We start from the raw sequence: 22,647 nt of genomic DNA on the forward strand, positions 1-22,647 counted from the left end.
TCTATCAGAAATAAAGGTATATGTTAAGATGACCTCTAGGTCTCTTCTACCTCCTATCAATTTTTAGTATCTCAAATGGCAGGACTGTATTTTAATGTTATATGATCCAGGTCTTATGTATAGTTTTCTCTATTTTTTAATTTCCTCTTACAAAAATCTTTAAAGAAAATAAAACTTTAAATATATATCTGTGATTCAGATTTTCACTTTTTCAGTCTTCTTTTAAACTATGCCCTTGGACCAGTGGGTACTGTGGTGGTTAAGGCTCTGGACTTACACATGGCCGATCACGGTTCAAGTCCTAGACTTGGTAACTTTCTCTTTCACTTTCTCTCTCTCTCTCTTTTTCTCTCTGTCTTTCTCTGGTGAGCACACAGGCCCTATTACAGATTTAAATCATAATAATAATAAATTTTAAAAGAAATAATTCCAAAACAACATTAAAAAAAAACTGTGCCCTTAAATAATGAAAATGAGCTAAATGTAAAATACCTAAGGTTCTGAAATTTTCAAAGGCAACATTTAAATATTCATTCAAATAGAAGATCAAATCTAGAATGTTTCTGAGGAGATTTAAATATAGGCGGCTATTTAATAACAAGGCATCCTGCTATAAAGGGAACAAGGAACCAGAAAATCAATGTGTAGACAAGATACATGAGAGAAGATGAATTTTCTATCATATTTCATAATGTCTGAGAACACTGGGAGAGAACTACTCCAGGATATTAAGGTCCCAACATTATTAACGCAGAGCAGTGGAATTAAAAGTAAAAATAGCAAGACTGTTAATTACTAACAGGATAATCAACACATTATAGACAAGATTAGTGTGGCTCTGTACACAAAACAAGGACAATTATACTGTCAAGTGGAATAAGTTTTAGTGTTAAATTGAATACGGGGCCTAAGTATGGAAAAGGAGCCTACTTTTTAGTTTGTTAAGACAAACTCGGCATCAGTTGTCAGTCTACAAATTCTCTTTTGTTAAGGGTAAAGCAGGGCTGAAATTCTCTCGTTCTCTTTCTGTTTTATTTTAGGTATTTGTTGAGGGTTTTTGCATTTCACGTCAATGTATGGAAAAATTACTGGAAAGACTGATTAGCACAACTGGTAGTTGCTAGCATACGGTTTACATAAGCATAATGTTTATGTCAGTGCATTCTTTCATGACTGTCTGAGTAATTAATTTCATGGAAAACTGCTAGATTGGCAAATTTGTCCTCCTAGCACTGCAAAGATATATGAAGAGACAGAATAGGCATTCTTACCCCATAATTTTACTAATAAGCTTATTTAAGTAAACATTTATTCCAAAGTTTGTTTCTGAACCTGGAAATACTACCTTCTCTCCGCACTTCCAGATTTCTAACTTACATATGTTTCACAGCTACATTTTTAGGAACACTTTATAATGGCTACATTTTTAGGAACACTTTTCCCAAGTTCTGACTGATTCAACATTACTTATTTAAATATTCAACTGAGATTCTCTGGGGAGCCTCTGGTTTTCTGAACTCAAACACACCAAGTAAGTATCTGCTGTCCTCTATTGCTATAAGCTCAATTCACACAACTGGGAATTGACAATTCTCATGTTAATCAAGAGTCTCAAACTTCAAAAGATATCTTATGTCCTTCTGCATAGACATCCCCATCTTTTTCTTGCTCTCTTACATGTCTTTCTCTAGATATTTTCTGCTCTATCTTTTCGGTGCCCACCTTTAGGAGACGTCTCTCTCCAGCTAGTCCACAAACCACTTACTTATGATATCTCTGACCACACTGATAGTAGTAGTGTTTACTATCAGGATATGCATGTATCTATACAATGCTCAAGGAAGAATGACTATCTGATTCATTAGCTGTGATTGCAGGTGACACTGTTACCCCCGGAGTGTTCAGAGAACCAAAACTAGGTCTCCCATGTGGCTTCTAGTTTCCAAGCACTGGTTGGGCCAATAATCAAAGATTTTAAAAATTAACAAAATAGGGCTAATTCCAAGGCACAGTAATGCACTCAAGAGAAGTTCGATTCCACATGATGATCATAGTTTGAATCTCTAGCCTGGTCAGCTCAAACACAGAGTACACACACAAATACCCAAGATCTGACAAGCTAGAGGAATATGACTATGGCATGACCAGACCCTGTGAAGAGTGCTTTTCTCTCTGTTTCTCTCACTCTCTTACTCTCATGTGTGTGTGCCCATGCACTGTGTCCTAAATAAAGAAATAATAATAAAATAATGAAATGCCCCCCCCTGGGGTGGCATAGGCAGTAGAGCACTGCTGAACATTACTGAGCTATCATATAGGAACACTCTGGATTCCATTCTTAAATCAACCTGAGCACACCTGTGAGCATGCCCATAGTCCTGGCTGACTGAAAGTTTTCAGGGGTGGGAATTACAGTGTTACAAGATCTGGCTTGGGTCCTGGTCTCTCTGTTTCTTTCACTCTTTTTCTCATGAAACAAGAAAGAAACTTTAAAAATAATAATAGTAAAATAACATTTGTCTATCAATGGATAAGTGAATATCATGTTTATATTAGTAGTTGTATTTAGGGACTAGCAGATGGCATAATGGTTATGTTGCTGGACTCTTATGTAGTCGACTGTAGTTCAAGTTCTGGACCTGACTGCTTAAAACTCAAGCCAGGTCATATGTGTGTGCCCAGAATCCTGAGAGGAGAATGGAGGAGAAGGGATTGTGGAGCAGCCATCCTCCCGGGGGGTGGTTTCTTACTTTCTGTCTCTGTCTCTCCAATGAGTGCACAAGCCCTAAAGCAAAAATCTCTCTTAAAAAAAAAAAAAAAAGGTTGTTATTTATATTGTACACTATTTGTATTTGATTTCTCAATTAAAAAATAAGTCTTTCGGGATCAGCAGTTAGCGTAATGGCTATGTCGCTGGACTCCCACGTAGTCGACTGCGGTTCGAGTCCTGGACCCAGTGGCTTAAACTCACGCTGGGCTCATGTGCATGCGTGTCCAAGATCCCAAGAGGAGAATGGAGGAGCAGGGATTGCGGCGTGGCCATCCCCTCTCGGAGGTGATTTCTCGCTTTCTAGCTCTCTGTCTCTCTCGGTCTGTCTGGCGAATGCACGTGCCCTATAGCAAAAACCTCTCCAAAAAAAAAAAATAAATAAATAAGTCTTTCACTTTAGAACAGAAAATATATACATGTATATATATATTTGTATATACATCCAAATATATATTTATATTGGGACATTGGGAAAGTTATGACATATTTTTGCATAGAAAAATACATCATGACTTTCTCAAAGACCTAATATATTGAAACACATATTTTAAAAACTGTATATTAAATAAATCTTTCACTTTAGATCCAAAAATATATGCATGTATATATAATATCTATTTATATATTATATATAAAATGGATGCAAGAGCTGACTATGTATATATACAAATGTAAGTGTGTATGTGTTTATGTAATATTACCCTGGAAAGGTGAGGATGCAAGGAAATAATAATTCTCATATGCTCTAATGTGATGGTAAATTAATATAGCTTTTGATAACAACTCAGTTATATGTATCAAAAAGAAAGATCCCAAACATGCATGCTTTTTGACATAATTTCATTTTTAGGGATTTCGCATTTGGAAATAATTTTAATTATGCACAATGATTTTGCTACTAATGTTTATCCTAATAATGTTTGTATATAGTTTGTTTCCAGTTTGAGAAACTGGAAACGACTCAGTTATCTATTATTAGGGGTTGGTTAAATAAGTTGTGGCATAGTTGGAATGGGGGTTAGAGTTATATTTTAAGTTTAAATCTCAGCCCTTTGTCAAGTCATGGATCTATACTTTATCTTGGGAATCAGTGAAAATTGGGCTAACAATTTTCTCTGTCTCAGATTTGAGAAGAATAAAGTTGGTATTTCTGTTTGAAAATCAGCAGAGGATGGCAGAAAGTGTCTGACCTAGGCAACATTCATCTAAGGCAGAGGGAGCCCTGAGGGGCAAGACAAAGACCTAGAGCCTTCCTTTCTTGCTGTTTATTAACTGCATTCTGCATTTCTTCTGGCAGGAAAGACATTTCTATATTTCTATCCAAGTAGGCCACAACAGTAACATCTCCATCCTTGGGCATGACAGTTCAACTGGTCATGTTATTACATTATATTACATTACAATGCATTACATTACATTGGCCAGGGAAGTGTTTGACCAGAAGAACACCCTAAAAGGGTGGGCAAGAGACAAATCATATTGTATGTCCACCCAGATTTGTTTTTCTTTTCACACAAAATTATAGGCAGCTTGGAGGTGTATAAGAAGCCACCAAATGGCCACCTACTTCCCGGGAGTATATGTAATAAGCAGGAAGGCATTCACATTTCTTTTCCTTCAGTGATAATGAAAGGCTTATGGGATAATTATACATGATAATGTCCTCATTACTGGCGTATGAAATTAGATTCTAAAACACCAGAATCTCTGTCCAATGTTCATTTTTTTTCAGAGCTCATTTTCCATTTGAATATTAACATTAGTTGTATGGGATGAGTCATCTCTGTCCCACAGGAGAAGAACATAACTTTGGAATCAGAGAGGCTTTGCTCCCATAGGAAAGGAAGTAAAAATAGGTTCAAAGGAAGATGAGGTTGTGGGTAGGTATATGGAGTGTTGTGGGATTCTTTCCTAAGGGCCTAAATTTTCAATGCTGAGCAGAGACAGAATGTCATCAACTAGAGGAGAGAAGGACATTTCTGAGGTGACATTTCTCCACACCAGTACTGCTGTGGAGAAGCAGATTGGTTTTGACTGGTTTAACATTACCCGGTACTGAAATTTAGCCATGATCTATGTAAGATTCAGGCTCCAGTAATGCGTTAACTGAAAACTTTTTTTTAAAAAAAGAATTATTTTATTTAGCTTACTTATTTATTTACTTATTTTCTAATTTGATCAGAGAGGGACACAGAGAGAGAGAGAGACAGAGAAAGTGAGAAAGCAAGCCATCAGGTCCAGGACTTGAACCGTGGTCAGCCATGTGGGAGTCCAACGCCCTTAATCACCACGCCACCTGCTATTCTCACTGAAAACTTGTTATAAATAGATGTAAGACAAAATGATAGGAAGTTGGTTGTCAACATACATCAAATATATATTTGGACTACTGCTGTTAACTGGGGCGTTTCAAGATAATTTTAGAATCATAGTTTAAAATAGCTAAAGCAAAATAAAGAAAATGAGCAGAGTGATATAATTAAGTATGCTCTATCAGAGACGAGGAAGGAACACCATGTTTCATACCTGGCTCTGTAACTGATTGTTGTGTGAGCTTATCTCACAGGCACTCTGGCTCTTTTCCTCATTATGAAAAATGGCTGATTCTGAGGTCTTTTCTGGACTCTTCCATCCCCTTAGGGTGGCCAAAAGATCTGGGGGAAAAATGCTGATTTCTGAAATCTATAATCTGAAAGATTTGGTTTATATAGCAATGAAGAAATTTGATTGTAGTCTTAAAATTCTATCGCAGTGTGCCTTCTATCCCAGACCTGAATGCTCCTATGAGCATATGAGCAAAAAAAAAAGACAACTTTCATAGTGGGAAAATGTGGAATCTACTAAATCTTGGGTGCTTGTTAAAGCCAAAAGTTGAATTAAATCAGATGGGTTTAAAAAATAAAAAATAAAAACAAAACAGATGGGCCTTTTAAGAAAAAAAAATGTTGGTCAGCTAAAGACTTACTTAAAAACACATGGTCATTCTTTCTTTTATGGGATATGCAGACCAAATATAGTATCTACAAGAGGCATGCTATTACAATTTAGCAACTATTGATATTTCCCAAAACATGGCCAGGTTTTAAGAATCCTAAAATCTTTTGCTCAGTTTCCTATCAGCTAAAACTCCACTTGGCTTGTCTCCAGGGATTTGTGAAATTCCATCCTTTCTGTCAAGTATCTTAATATTGAATTTTTTTTGTTTTGCTTTGTTTTTCTATTTTTAAAATTCTATTACAATTTACTGTCAACTAGCTAAATAAAAGTGTCAGTGGCATCTTTTTTTTTTTTTAGAGGTTTCTGCTATAGGGCGCGTGTGCTTGCCAAAAAGACAGAGAGAGACAGAAAACGAGAAATCACCCATTGGGGGAATGGCCAGGCTGGAATCCCTTCTCCTCCATTTTCCTCTCAAGATCTTGGGCACACATGCACACGTGCCCGGCATGAGTTTAAGCTGCTGGGTCCGGGACTCGAACTGCGGTTGACTACATGAGAGTCCAGTGACATAGCCATTACACTAACTGCTGGTCCCTGTCAGTGGCATCTTAGCGAAGAGCTCTAGAATTTCATTGACTGGATTACAGTAATTTTATGAATAATTTTCTCACCAACTCTGTAGTCACCATACCCAAATTATTCGTGCAAATGATTGCAAAGGAATTTAACTTCATCAGAAGAAAAGTTAAACTTAGAATCAAACTGTCTGGTAAATTGTTGAGGTCTACCACTTATAACAAGAATTTAATTATGTTCATGTTCTGAACATGGGTAATTTATGGTATTGTTGGCATAGGACAGAAATATTTCTATTTGAAAATAGAAGGTCATTTATGGAAAATAGCCTAAATGGAGCTCTTCAACCCAACAACCTGGCCCACTGTATTTATCAAGCAGATCATGGAATTACTTTAAAAGGTAATGAAAACCCAGTTAATTTAGTCGGTGTTTAGCTCTTTAATACAAACAATTATTTTTAACTGCACAACAAGGGTTTTATTTTATTTCACTCCGCAGCTCCCTACAAAGCTTGATTCCTTTCTTCCCCTGACAAAATCCTACTTATTGTGTTGGGTAGGGGTAGTTCTTATACTATGATACGACATCTCATAAAGTGAAAAACTGATGATCTTAATTATTTTGAAACACAACCTGATTTGGTTTAAATAAGTGAATTCCTGGCATATATTTCTCCATTTTTTTCTTTCCTGGGTACTTTAACCAGGGATGTTTTGGTCTTTTCCTGGCCTAAGGCAGTCTGATCCCTTTAATTTACACAGCCTTGTGGCTGGGTTTCCACACAAACCCTCTCTTTAACCATCCTTTCCCTAAAAAATAGAGGTAAGTGATATACTACAAGGAAATTTGACTCAATTTACCTTTTATTGAGTCATTGAAAAAGTCATGACTTTTTTCTGTTTTTCTTTTTTTTTTTAAAGGAATTATCTATTTAATTTAATTAATTTATTTATTTTTAATTTGACCAGAGTGAGAGAGGGAACATGAGAAAGCAAGCTGCCGATCCAAGACTTAAACCATGGTCAGCCATGTGGGAGTTCAGTGCCTTAACCACCATGTCATTTATCGTCCCTCTGTATGTTTTTTCTAGGTAAACATGTGTCATGACTTTTCTGGCATCTCAACAGTTCTACTTTCTGTTATTACATTGTTTCTAGATCATTATTTCTGAAAGGGAGAAAGACAAAAACAAAGAGAGTCTATTACCTTCTGACAATTGCAGTTTTCTGAAGCAGGAAATTGGAACAGTAAAGCCCTGATAATCTAGAGGATAACCTATTCGGTTTGCTAGTAGTTTATCTGCCCATATTTCTGCTCCTTTTTCCATTGTTTCCAGGCTATCATACTGCTTATTAGAACCACCACTTAGTAATGTGCAAATGAAGAGGAAATTAAGCAAATCAAATCTATTTTTTAAATTTAAACAAATGTCTTGTACTGAGTGGAGAGAATAAAGAGGTTGAAATCAACAGTGAATCATAAAATAAATAAATAAATAAAGTAACAGATCTGAAACTTCCTAGCACAGGAACTACAAATAATAGGAGTTTAATAACTGGAGTTTTATAAACTACACAACGTTTTCCATTACTCTTGACCACTGGTTCCCAGCCAGGGAGATATTGCCATTCCCTTTGCACTCCTGTCTACTCCTCACAAGGGACATTTGGCAATGTCTGTGAAGTAGGAGACAAGGCCCCTAAAAATAAAGCCAGGGGGACCAGCAGTTGGCGTAATGGCTATGTTGCTGAACTTCCATGTAGTCAACCATGGTTCAAGTCCTAGACCGGGTGGCTTAAACACACGCCAGCGCAGGTATTTGCATGCCCAAGATCCCAAGGGGAGAATGGAGGAGAAGGAATACAGACATTTGAAGTAGAGCCTTTTCAACACCTGCAACGGAAGTTAACTCTAAAAGAGATAACCAAAAGGATAAAAAGAAACTAAATCAGTTGGAAGTTAAGTATTATATGAACTTATTTCATGTAAATCAATAGAACCAACTCTCCTGAAATGGATGTCAAACTCCCTGGTAACAAGAAGAGGAGTTGGCAAACATGCCACCTGTTTTGTACAACTCTCAGGTGGTGGCTGCATTTTTTAATGGGAATTAAAATGGGAATATCAAAAGGATACTTTGTGATGAAGCTTTTAAAAAAATGTAAGTAAAGTAATATTTTGGTCCCTACTTGACAATATTTTAAATAATTTATTTGCAAAAATATTTACATAGTACTCTATTTACTGCCTATTTATGTTTCCAAAGTTAGTCTGGTAGATTTCCTCAACAATTAATATCCTTCATTAAAACCAAAATGTAAAGTATTACCAGTACGTAAGGGCTTAAACATTTAGTGCATTAAAACAGACTGATTTATACAAATTTAATTTGTCCCTAACTTTTAAGGGATTTGCATAAAATCAGGAACGCCTGTCTAAAGTGTATCATTTTACTTCGTCTGTCATCTTTCCCCTTCTTAAGTAGATAATAAAATACATTAAAGTTGAGATTTATTTCCAGTCTTTACAGATGTTCCACTTGTTTTGAGAGACTGCTTACAATGAAATAAACTTCTTTATTTTTTTAAGAGGCTTTTGCCTTAGGGCACATGCACTTGCCAGAGACAGACAGACAGACAGACAGACAGACAGACACAGTGAGAAGGAAAGTGAGAAATCATCCCCTGGGGGGAATGACCATGCCACAATCTCTTCTCCATTCTTCTCTCAGGATCTGGGGCACACATGCCCAGCGAGATTTTGAAGCCACCAAGTCTGGGACTTGAACCACGGTTGGCCATGTGGGACTCCAGCAATGTAACCACTACACTATCTGCTAGTCCCAATAAACATTTTTTTAAGAGAGATATTTTTTTGCTATAGGGTGTGTACACTCACTGGAGAGACAGAGAGATAGAAATCACACCCCCCTGTGGGGGGGGGTGTCCACACCATAATCCCTTCTCTTCCATTCTCCTCCTGGGATCTTGGGCACACATGCACACATGACCTGCGTGAGCTTCCAGCCGCCAGGTCTGGGACTTAAATTGTGAATGACTACATGGGAGTCCAGCAACGTAACCATTACACCATCTGCTGGTCCCCCCAAAACACTACTTTTATAAAGAAATCTACAAATAAAAGATTTTTAAAAAGAGATTTTTGCTCAAGGGCACGTACCCTCGCCAGAGAGACAGCGACAAAAAGACAGAAAGTGAGGAATCACCTCCTAGGGAGGATGGCCATACTGCAATACCTTTTCTTCCATTGCATCTAGTGTGTTTTAAACCTCTGGGTCTGGGACTTGAACTGTAGTCAGCTAGTCAGCTACATGAGAGTCCAGGGATGTAATCATTATGCCATCTGCTGGTCCCAGTAAATAAGAGTTTAATCCCCTTAAGAATTTAGACTATGACTGATTTCTTTCTTGTCAATAATCTTTTTTTTCCAAAGAGATTTTTGCTATAGGGTGCATGTGTTGCTGGAGAGGGGTAAAGACCACACCACAATCCCTTCTCCTCCATTCTACTCTCAGAATTTTGGGCATACAGGGACCAGCAGTTGGCGTAATGGCTATGTCGCTGAACTCCCATAGTCGACTGCAGTTCAAGTCCCAGACCCGGTGACTTAAACTCATGCCGGGCATGTGTGCATACGTGCCCAAGATCCTAAGAGGAGAATGGAGGAGAAGGGATTGCAGCGTGGCCATCCCCCCTGGGGGGGTGATTTTCCACTTTCTATCTCTGTGTCTCTCTCTGTCTTTCGGGCAAGCACACACACCCTATATAGCAAAAACCTCTCAAAAAAAAAAAAAAAAAGAATTTTGGGCATGCATGCACACACACTCGGCACGAGTTTCAAGCCGCCAGGCTGACCACATGAAAGTCCAGTACCTTAACCACTATGCCACCTGCTGGCCCCTCTTGTCAAATTCTTAACCAGATCCAGAGGGAGAATTCTTAAAAACAGGACACGATGTTTGTCTTTTTATTTGTCCTTTTTCATCCAGGCTTGACCATGAGTTTGCCGGGTCACTAACTATCCTAAAATAACCTCCTCACCTCAAGTAGCCTACAAAACATAAAACAGTAGCTCCAAATTAGGAACTGACATATCAGCATTAACAGCCAGGTAGAAAATCCAATGTGATGGTGATAGATAAATACCAAACAAATTTGAGGTTTGAGGCCATGGTTTTAATCTAGTCAGTAGCTGACTGACTCTTTTTGAGATCTGCTATCAGATGGAACAACAAGTAGACTGACTTGTTTTAAGCGAAAACTCTTAAGATAGAAACAACCTAGTGGCCTGCTATTTTCCAATGCATCTCTAGCATTCATTCAACCCATTGTGGTAGTTCACAAATTGGAATACCCAAAAAGGACAGAAATATTTATCCTATAGAATTTTCTGTAATGAGAGAATGTTATTAGGTTAGAAAAGTCATGACATATTTTTTTCTGGTTTTCTATGCAAAAATGCTTCATGAGTTTTCCGACAACCCAGTATATATCTGCTGTGCCTGATTCAGTTAGCTACTAGTTACATGTTGCTATTGAACACTTCTACCTACGTCTAGTGTAACTGAATAAATAAATTCTAAATTTAACTTAATCTTAATAGACATGTACATACTGTGGCTTCTATAATAGTGCCAATCTAGGAAACATTAACTCATTATTCCACATCCTAATTATAGATTCTCTAATTCCTTTTTTTAATAAATATATAACTATAGGAGGGCCAGCAGATGGCATAGTGGTTACATTGCTGCTCTCCCACATGACCAACTGCGATTTGAGTCCCAGACCTGGTGGCTTAAAATTCACGCTGGGTGTGTGTGCGCATGCGTGCCCAAGATCTTGAGAGGAGAACAGAGGAAAAGGGACTATAGAATGGCCATCTCCCCGGAAAGTGATTTCTCACTTTTCCTCTCACTGTCTTTGTCTCACTCTCCAACAAGTGCACATGCCCTAAGGCAAAAACCTCTTAAAAAATGTATGTATATATATATATATACATATATATATATATATATATACACACACACATATATATAATTATAGGATATTTAGAAAATGGGGGAAATTCTGTTTAATATCCATAATTTCATGAGCCTAACTTTTTTTTATAGATTTGATAAGCTTTCCAGTTTTTTCTATATATTTTAAGATGAATTAGATACAATTTTGTCTCATTTTTTAATCAACTTTTTTCACTTAATATTATGAGAGAAATACACTCTCTAGTACTGAATAACATTTTTTTTTTTGAGAGGTTTTTGCTGTAGGGCGCGTGCGCTTGCCAGACAGAGAGAGACAAAAAGAAAGCAAGACATCACCCCCTGGGAGGATGGCCACACCGCAATCCCTTCTCTTCCATTCTCATCTCGGGATCTTGGGCATGCATGCACACATGCCCAGCGTGAGTTTTAACCCACCAGGTCCGGGACTCAAACCGCAGTCAACTACATGGGAATCCAGCAACATAGCCATTACGCTAACTGCTGGTCTCAGTACTGAATAATATTCACAAACAACTAAGAAAATCTAATGCTTGTTTGCTTCTTTTTCCTTTTTAATTGACACAAAATAATTGTACATATTTATAGGGTGCAGAGTGATTTCTCAGTATGTGAATACAATGTTCAAATGAGTGAATTAGCATATCTATCATCTCAAACATTTACCATAATTTTGTGTTAGAAACATTCAAAATTCTTTCTTGTTAACTTGTATACTGTACTATAAAATACAAGAACTTATTCCTCTTATCTAAAAGTAACTTAGTATTTACTAACCAAAATCTCTCTACTCCCCTGCCACCTGCTCCTTTGAGCCTTTAGTAATCACTCTTCTATTTTCTACTTCTACAAAGTCATCATTTTTAATGTCTACATGTGATAACATGTGGGGTTTTTCTCTTACTGTGTCTGGCTTATCATTAACATAATGTCCTCCAAGGTTGTCATGTTGCTTTGAGTGACAGGATTTCATTCTTTTTAATGACTAAATATATATATTACATTTTCTTTATTTGCCTACTGATGGCCACTTAAGTTGATTTCATATACTGGTCATTGCGAATAGTGCTGATGGTATAGAGTGTAGATATACCTACAACATATTGATATTCTTTCCTTTGAATATAAGCCTAGTAGCTGAATTGCTAGATCATATAGCAGTTCTATTTTTAGTTTTTAGAGGAATCTCCAGACTGTTCTCCATAATGACTGTCCTAATTTACATTCACACTGTAAATGTAAGAGTATAAAAGAGTTATCCTTTCCCCTTATCCTTGACAGCATTGTTATTTTTTGTCTTTTTGGCAATTGTCCATTCTAATTAAACGAAATTATGGTTTTGTGGTTTTGATTTGCATTTCTCTGATTATTGGTGATGCTGAGCATCTTTTTTATTTTAAAGAGATTTTTGCTATAGAGTCTGTGCACTCACCAGAGAGACATAGCAAGATGGAGAGAAAATGAGAAATCACCCCCCCCCAGGGGGGATTGCCATGCTGCAATCCCTTCTCCTACATTCTCCTTGAGATTTTGAGCACACATGCACACATGCCCAGTGTGAGTTTCAAGCTGCTAGGTCTGGGGCTTGAACCACAGTCGGCCATTTGGGAGTCCAGCACCTTAACCACTGTGCCACCTGCTAGTCCCGAGCAATTTTTTTCATATGCTACAAATGTAGGTTTTTGTTTTTTTTTTTTTTTTAAGAGAGATTTTTGCTATAGGGTGCATGTGCTCTCTGGAGAAACAGAGAAACAGAAAGTGAGAAATCACCCTCAGAGGGGATGGCCATGCTACAGTCCTTTCTCCTCCATTCTCCTCTTGGAATCTTGGGCACACACACATGCACTGGAGTTGAGTTTTAAGCCACCGGGTCCAGGACCTGAACTGTGGTTGACTATGTGGGAGTCCAACAACATAACCATGCAGGTCATTTGCTCATTTTAAATCAGATATTTTTTGGTTTGGTTTCTATTTTCTTACTGTTGAATCATTTGAGTTTCTTGTATATTCTGATTATTAATCTCTTGTCAGATGTACAGTTCACAAATATTTTTCCATCCCTTAGGTTGTCTCTTCACTTTGTTGATGTTTTCTTTGCAGTGCAGAAGGTTTTAGTTTGATATAATACCATTTGTTTATTTTGCTCTTGTGTTTTTGAGGCCTTATCCAAATTCTTTACCCAGACTAGTGTCCTGAAGGATTTTCCTTATGTTTTCTTCTAGTAGCTTCATAGTTGGGGCCTTAAGTTTAATCTTTAATCCATTTTGAATTGATTTTTATATAAGATGAGAGAAAGTGGTCTAGTTTCACTTTTCTGTATATGGGTATTCAATTTTCCCAGCACCATTCATTTAACTTGTAGGGTTTCAGTGGTTCTAAGTTTAAAGGGGATTCTTTTATGTGTGACTTGACTTCTTTCTGTTTTTAGAATCTCTGACTTTTTTTGAAAGAGATTTTTGCTATAGGGCATGTGTGCTTGCCAGAAAGACAGAGACAGAGAGACAAAAAGTGAGAAATCACCTCCAGGAAGGATGGCCATGACACAATACCTTCTCATCCACTTTTCTCTTGGGATTTTGGGCACGCACACACATGTGCCTAGTGTGAGGTTTTTTTTTTTTTTTTGAGAGGTTTTTGCCATAGGGTGCGTGCGCTCACCAGAGAGACAGTGAGAGACAGAGAGATAGAAAGCGAGAAATCACCCCCCAGGGGGGATGGCCATGCCACAATCCCTTCTCCTCCATTCTCCTCTCAGGATCTTGGGCACGCACACACACACGCCTGGCACCTAGTGTGAGTTTTAAGCTACCAGATCCAGGACTCCAAACTCAGCCAACTACATGGGAGTACAACAATGTAACTATTATGCCATCTGCTGGGCCCTCTTTTTGACTTTTGACAGTTTGACTATGATATGCCTCGGAGATGGCCTTTTTATATTGAATTTATCTGGAGACCTTTAAGCTTTTCTCACTCTGAATGTCCATATCTTTTTCAATAATTGGGAAGTTTTCTGCTATTATTTTATCAAACAGGTTTCCTTTCCTTTTCTTTTCTTTGCTAAAGGATTCTTGCCAGAGAAAGACAAGAGACAGAGAAGAGAAAGCACCTCCTTCTCCATCTCTCTCTCCCTTTAGGATTTTAGGCTTGCACACACATGCACCTGGCATGTTTGTCAAGCCACTGAGTCCAGGACTCAAACGGCGAGCAGGGCATGTAGATCTGGCTGCCTTAATTACCAGGCCATGGAGCAGCCCTGTTAAGCAGGTTTTCTATACTTTTTCTTCTCTCTTCTTCTGATACTCCTATAAAGTGAATATTTGTACACTTAATGGTATTCCATTAGCCTTATAGGTTTTCTTTGTTCTTTTTTATTCTTTATCTTGTCTGGTTGTGTTATTTCAAATGACATCTTTAAGCTCAGAGATTCAGCCCTTGGTTGGCTGGGGACTGGGCCATCAGACTTTCTTAGTTTGTTTTAGGTGGCAGGGCCACAACTAGCACTTGCGTGTTACTGGACACAGAGCTTCCAGAATTCTTCTGTGAGCCCCAGTGGGTGGAGCCAACTACTGGTACTGCTGTGCTAGGTACAAGGCTGCCAGCTTGCTTCTGTGTGTCCTAAATGGGTAGGGCTGCTTTTAGTACTGATGTGAGGCTGAGAATGGGCCTGCTGATTATGGCTTCTTTCTTAGATTGTTAAACATGGTTCATTTCCTCTATTTTATGAGATTTTCAGTGGTTTTATTTGTTTGCTTGCTCAATTGTTTGATTTTATGGTCATTATAAAATAATGCCATAGTAAACATAGAAAGCATGTTAATATTTTTCCTCTTCAAAATACATTACTATGCCAAAATGTTTTAGTTTTATTCAGGTCATGATTTAAATGATAAATCATTTCACTACTGCACATTCATTTTGAAAAGATTTTTTTTTACTATACTTATGAAAAATAGACTTAAAAGCTGCTAAAAGAAAGAAAGCTGAGATGTTTCTCTCTGCAGCACTATTAATTCAATACTCTATGAAAGAGATTATTATCCCTTCCATTACAACAACAGCAAAATGCTGGTAAAAATATAACTGAATTCAGGCTGATGACATAGACTTTTGCTTTGTAAATGGGGAGTAACTTCCCAGCCATAAAACTTACAAGTCAAATATTTAGAAAAATTCTACAATCTATAAAAGTAAAATTAACAGAGGTAAACAAAACAAATAAAGTCCCCAAATATTGTTTTGTATTTTTACTCATAAACATAAATAGTTGTGCACTTTCATAATTTAAAGCAATATGAATGCAGTGCAAGTAAATTTTACACATCTTGCAATTAGTAATTATTCTGAAGATATTTTATATTTGCATACTGGTAAGATATCACAGTTTTTAAGTTTCTTTTTCAATAAAAATCTATGGTCTAATGAATATGATCATCAAAGAGCAAAGGGACCCTACTGATAACACAAATAAATTTAAGACATAACATTCTGAAATTAGAATCTAAAAATATCAAATGTTCTCATTATTCATAAGCTGGGTTTTATTTTCTATGCTATCATTCTTTGTCTTGGTTTAAATTAAGATTTGTAATTGAGGCACTGAACATGGGCTATATGAGCTTGTGCAAATTAAACATTAAGTTATACATGGGAATTAGCTTTGTAAACCACAACTACAGGGAACGTCTATATAAATGTTTAAAAAACACTCACTCCTTATCTTGTATATGAAAAGCAGATTTTCAAATAGGCTAATTTTTAAAATCCAAGAGTTTTCTCTTTTACAAACAATAAACTTAATAATTTATGTTATGAATTTATTTTTCCTTCACAGAAAACAATAAAAATGATCAAACTGATAAAAATAATTGTGTTTAGGGCTTTTATTAGTGATACAAACAGGGGACATAGATCTTTGTCTTTGGAAATAAAATATAAGTCTCCAGATGGCAAATCACTGTGAATTTGTTCACAATATGGATGAAGAATGTTGCCAGAAAGTAATCTGCAAAAAATCAAAAGCGTTTGTACCAGAAATGTTTGGAAAAAATGGTTAGAATGTCATCAAGTATATGAACTTTGTGGGATTATCTGGAAAAAATACTTAAAACCTGATAGGTTTTTCTCTGTCACCTAGTTAACTTTGTGCTTTCCTGACTCTCACTATAAATTCTTTTAAAAATGCTACTAACTTCAGTATTACTATACACAATATATTGTGTGACTGTGCTTTAAAAAACAGTGTAATTCAGAGCCGGCAGGAGGTGTGCTGATAAAGGCACTGGACTCCCACATGGCTGATTATGGTCCTAGTACTGGACCTGGTGTCTTGCTTTCTCTCTCTCTCTCTCCAAACTAAATAATAATAATAAGAAGAAACAAAAAGAAATAATTCTTTTAAAACAAAATAGCGTAAGCAATTCCAGGGTTATATACAAATAAATAGTAACCATTTTAAAAAGTTTTTATTTATCTATTTCTTCTATGACAGGGAGAGATAGAGAAACAGAGAAATGGTACTTCAATAGGGTCCTAATGCTACAATCAGCCCCCAGCCTTGGCCAGCCTGGATCATGGGCACACACGCACCTGGCGTGCACAGGGGATACCAGACTGCCAATTTAGAACCTTCTGCTCTGGGTCCAGCATTACAGAGCACAGAACTGTTGCTGTGCCACCATCTGGTCCCTAAATGGTCACCATTCTTTATGTCGTTGTGTTCTATTATTCATACAGACAATGAAGAGGTGTGTTTTTAGTTTGCTTATGTACGCCTATTGTGCTAAGTCAATTCCAGGTTGCAAAATTTTCCAATTTTCAGTTAACAGAATTCATAGTTCTATTTTTATGAATTGCAGGTGGTTTTCATGAGTCTATGCAAAAGTTTTTGGGACTGTGGCCTTGTAGCCCTGGATGATATTACCATACAATTGGGAAGCTGCTGGTCTCCAGGTAAAACAGCAGTCATTTCAGCTTGCTTTTTCTCCTGGCCTATACATGACACTTCCTCTATTTCTCTAAAAATTCTCAATACATACATTTCATCTGTTCTAGTTCATCCTTGCTTTTCTTGACAGAAGTATCTCTCTGCAGAGCTATGTAGTAGGCTTAAGAATTTAGGAATGATGACTCAAATATAACATATATTTTCATATATGTGACTTAACCTCTTAATCATCATTAGTAAGGGAGATTACTACCTACCTGAGTTTGGGGGATAATACATACATTCCCCAGAATAGGACCTGACATATAACAATGCTTTAAAAACAAATATCTCCTATTATAATCATTAGTCTTATTATTGTTGTTGGATTCTTACATGAATACAAATTTTTAAGCAATGTTGATAGCATAGGTAATTGTTAAACACATAATTTTATATTTTTAACAAAATAAATATTTTCTTTTTTTTTTTTTTTTTTTTGGAGATGTTTTTGTTATAAGGCATGTACACTCACCAGAAAGACAGAGAGTGACAGAGAGACAAAAAGTAGAAATCACCCCCCAGGGGGCATTGCCATACCACAATCCTTTCTCCTCCATTCTCCTCTCAATATCTTGGGCACGTATGCACACACACACACTCAGCGTGAGTTTAAGCCATTGTGTCTGATACTTGAACCGCAGTCACCTACATGGGAGTCCAGCAACATAGCCATTATGACATTTTTGAGAGAAAATAAATATTTTCCAAGTGAATTAAATGACCATGGAATGATAGACCAAGCATTGATGATGGTGACAAACTAAAGCTGAGGTTCCTAGCTGTGTGTTGGACTTTATAGCTAATAAAAAGTGGTGCATTCCATTATAGGCCCAGATCACTGGTCTGTATCTACTAATTACCATTGTATCCTAAATGATGTAGTATCCATTTCTTAAATAAACACACAAATTGTGATATCAATCTGGCACTGGAGAATAATCTCCATGTTTATTTAGTTAAGAGACAATTGGTTTCTAGTCCCTCAACTTATGAGACACTGCAAGAACAATATAGTTAAAATTGTCTACACTCAAGCATACAAGAGGGAAGCTGGTACATTAGCCACTACTACATGTAAAAAAAAAAAATGAAGTAAAGTAATTATCACAAATAAGACATAAAAGACAGGCTATTTATTAGAAAAAATTTGCTAAGAATCTGAGTGTAGAGAAGTAAAAACCAAGTTTAGTCAGAGGAAAAGTTCCCAGTAAGTTTAGATGTAGCATCATTGCAAAATAGCAATATTTTTAAAATTATTTTCAAATTTAATTTATTATTTTATTTAGGTTTGCTATAGGGCACATGCACTTACCAGAGAGAGCCAAAGAAAGGCAGAGAGTGAGATAGCAAGTCACCAGGTCTGGGACTCAAAATGTGGTCAGCCATGTGGGAGTCTAACACCTTAAACACCTACTGGCTTCCAAACAGTAATTATTACAATCACTAAAAACAGCATTAAAAGACATACCATTTGTCTTCCAAAATGGAAAACAAGGCTCTAGGTGGAAAAACAGGTTCTAACATTTATTTTACTAATAATTATTGAGAACTTCATGTTGTAAATATTGGGTCATTAGAAAAGTCATGATAGGGGCCAACAGATGGCATAATGATTACATTGCTAGACTCCCACATAGTTGACTGAGGTTTGAGTCCCAGATCTGGTGACTTAAAATTCATGCCAGGCATGTGTATGTATATGCCCAAGATCCCAAGAGAAGGGAGGAAAAACAACTGTGCTGTGGCCATCCCCCTGAGTGGTGATTTCTCACTTACTGTCTCTCTCTTCTCTGGTGAGTGCACAGCCCTATAGCAAAAATCTCTCTCTAAAAAAACAGAAAAGTCATGACGTAGTTTTCCTTTGCAAAAATGTGTCACGACTTTTCCAACGACTCAATAGCTAATATGCTCATCTCATTTAATAATCATAAATCCATGAATTAAGAACTATCAATATTCCCACACTACAGATAAGAATACTGAGACACAGAGCAATTAAGGCATTTACTCCACACAGCTATGTCTCCAGAAGCACACTTAGTTTCTCACACCCTTCCTTCCCTCCAAAGCAACTGCCGAGTTGTGATAAAAATACCTTTTACTTATCCTGGATTTCTGAAGAAAGTTCCTAAATTATGCAATCAAATTATTGTCCATATTTTCATAAAGCCAATATACCTCCAATTTTCAGAGATTTGTAAGCTCATTCATAGAAGTAAATTCTCAAGTCAGAGAATGTTTCTTTTTCAAAGTATCCCAATAATTTAGATATAGAGTTCTGATTGTTCTCTGCCTCTGTACAAGACCCAGGAAGAGTAGACTTTAGTAGGAGGCAAGAGCTTGGTATAGGTGGCTGCTGGTAGGGGCTGCCTCTCCAGACACGTGGCACATGGCCAGACAACACACATATCCAGAGAATGAGCTATCGGGGAGCTGTGGAATACATATTCATTGAAAGTGTCTCAGCAATTGCAACACCTGCTGTTTCCTTGCAGAGAAACTTCCATCCCCACCTGGAGAGTGTACTTTCGAACAAGATGAATGTGCATTTACTCAGGAGAAAAGAAATCGGAGCAGTTGGCACAGAAGGAGGGGAGAAACGCCCACCTCCTATACAGGACCAAAGGGAGATCACACTACTGGGGTAGGTGAGTTATGCCACATGGTGCTGTTTCCTAAGGACTTTCTAAAACACCATTCTAGGGGGCAGCTGGGATTTCAAAGAAAGAAGTACTAAATGCCAGAGTGACCAGTCCAAAGCATTGATTCAGGGTGGGCTTACTTAAAGGGTGGGCTGTAGCATCCTTATGACATATAGGAAGAAAGAATATTCTACTTAGGTATTTTTGTTTTAGTTTTTTTTTCTTTTTTTCTTTTTTTGGAGAAGTTTTTGCTATAGGACACATGCACTTGCCAGAAAGAGAGAGACAGAGAAATAGAAAGCGAGAAATCACCCCCCAGGGGGGATGGCCATGCCTCAATCCCTTCTCCTTCATTCTCCTCTCGGGATCTTGGGCACGCATGCACACGTACCTGGCATGAGTTTAAGCCGCCGGGTCCAGGACTCAAACCACGGTCAACTACATGGGAGTCCAGCAACATAGCCATTACATTAACTGCTGGTCCCCCTACTTAAGTATTTCCAGAGTTAGGATATAGAGTTTATATAAGAATTTGAGGCCAGACTTGGAGCCAGGGCTAGTTTATTTTAGTTTTCGGTAACAACCTGAACAACTTTATGAGTGCCTGTGAGTTCAAGACCCTAGTTTGGACTCAAGGCTGCAGGGAAATATATAGAGCTCAGCATGTCATAGAGCAATCAGGGTACTCTGTGTTTCACAGCACAAGAAAAAGGCAGGGGAATCTGAGGACCCTACACCATGCCAGTGTAGTTATTTATAACTACTTAATTTTTCTATGTTTAATTCCATCTTATCTTTCCAACTGTCATATAAATAACTTGAGGACAGGTCTTTGAATTCTATGTTAGGTAGCTGGGGCTACCATAGCAAAATACTACGGACTGGGTGGTTTAAACAATAGAAATTTCTTTTCTAACAGTTCTGGAGGCTACAAGTCCAAAATTAAGCTGTGAGCAGAGTTGGTTCCTTCTGAAATATCTCTCCTTTGATTACAAATGGCCTTTTTGTTGATGGGTCCTCATATGACCTTTCCTCTTTGCCAATGCACAGAGACTAGGTGTCTCTTTTCTTCCCCTTCACCTTTTTTTTTTTAAAAAAAAAATTGGCAGAGAGTACATGTATTCACCAGCAAGAGAGAGAGAAAAACCACCCTCGCCCACTGGAACATGGTCACACCACTCTACCTCCTCCTTCATTTCTCGATGCTGTCAGGATTTAGGTCATGCATGCATATGGACCTGGCATGTTTTTCAAGCTAATGGTGCTGGGATTCAAACCATGATTGTTCATGAAGGATCAGGCTCCCTAAACCACTGGGCCTTGGAGCTGGCCTGCTACTATCTCTTTTCTAATAAGGATACCAGTCATACTGAATTAGGGACCCTGAACTCAACTTATTTATCACTATAAAGGTCCTATCCCCAAATATAGTCACAGTCTGAGGTGCTGGGTTAGGGCATCAGCATATGTATCCTGGAGAGACACAATTCACCCCCTAGCAGTCTCTCTTCCAGGATTTATGGTGATGGGCTGAACACTGAAGGAATGGGTAAACTCTATATTTTTAGACAGAGAGATTTTTGCTATAGGGCATGTGTGCTCTCCAGAGAGAAAGGGAGAGACAGAGAGACAGGAAGCAAGAAATCACCCCCAGGAGGGCTGACCACCCTGCAATCCTTTCTCTTTCATTCTCCCCTTGAGATTTTGGGCACACATGCCCATGTGCTCAGCCTGAGTTTTAAGGTGCTGAGTACAGGACTCGAACCACAGTCGACTACATGGGAGTCCAGCAATGTAAACATTACGTAATCTGCTTGTCCCAGGAATAGGTTTAACTTTTAAGTTTAATGGCTCACAACCTAGTCCTTGTCCTGCTCCTCACTACTCTATGCTAAAATACCTTTAATAGACTGAGCTTGTCTGACTTAAAGACCATATTCTACCTCCTCCCCATATAACAAAATCTATGAAATCTAACAAAAACATATGCAGCAGATATTTAATTACTCATAATTTTGCTCCTTTATTTATATCATGCCTGGTTTATGGGAATAAATGTTAGCTAACTTGGGGTGTATCTTGGCTTAAAGAAAACAATATGTTTGTGTTTGCTGTGTTACCTTGAAATCTTAGAAGGATATTTCTGCTGGCGGGATGAAACTTCACTGCAAAAATTGAATGCAAAAACTTCATAGGGTGTCCAATATTTATTCTGAGTGAATACTTGATGCATTAAATAAAATTCTCTGGTGCAAAACACAGAGAAATCTGATTTCTCTAAAGTAAATTACATCTACGGTATGCCTTCTTTATTCTTTATTTCACCTGCTTCACTACAAATTTTCAAAAGATTCTCAAGACACCTTCCAGTTTAACTAAATAAAATATTTTATAGGTATCTTTTTATTCCCATGCTTAACAATACAAATGAGAAAACAAATTTTGCCACGCTGTTACCGGGCGGGGTACCTATAGATAGAGCATTGAGTTGAAGGTGTTTTGTTCTTAAAATTACTTTAAGGAAAATATTATCGGTAGTGATCATTTATTGAACATTTACCACGTACAGACACTATGCTGGAAGCCTTTACATCCTTACCACTACCTGTAAAATAAGTGAAAGTTCCTATTTTTTAGATGAGGACACTAAAATCCAGGGAAGGAAAGTGCCTTTCCAGAACCACACTGTAGTAACTAGTAGAGTCGG

At 37.5% G+C, this 22,647-nt stretch overlaps 1 protein-coding gene across 1 annotated transcript in view; it reads left to right on the top strand.

Annotated features, from left to right (window-relative positions):
• The window catches only part of MAMDC2 (MAM domain containing 2), a 221,395-nt gene that overhangs the window by 168,622 nt on the left and 30,126 nt on the right, over positions 1 to 22,647 (top strand). Inside the window, exons 10-11 of the mRNA XM_006152470.2 lie at positions 17,168 to 17,261; positions 19,794 to 19,946. Of these exons, the coding sequence (XP_006152532.1) occupies positions 17,168 to 17,261; positions 19,794 to 19,946 (247 nt within the window). The remainder of the gene's footprint in view (positions 1 to 17,167; positions 17,262 to 19,793; positions 19,947 to 22,647) is intronic.

This window comes from Tupaia chinensis, unplaced genomic scaffold (assembly GCF_000334495.1).
Source record: "Tupaia chinensis unplaced genomic scaffold, TupChi_1.0 Scaffold000354_1, whole genome shotgun sequence".
Classification (NCBI taxonomy): domain Eukaryota; kingdom Metazoa; phylum Chordata; class Mammalia; order Scandentia; family Tupaiidae; genus Tupaia; species Tupaia belangeri.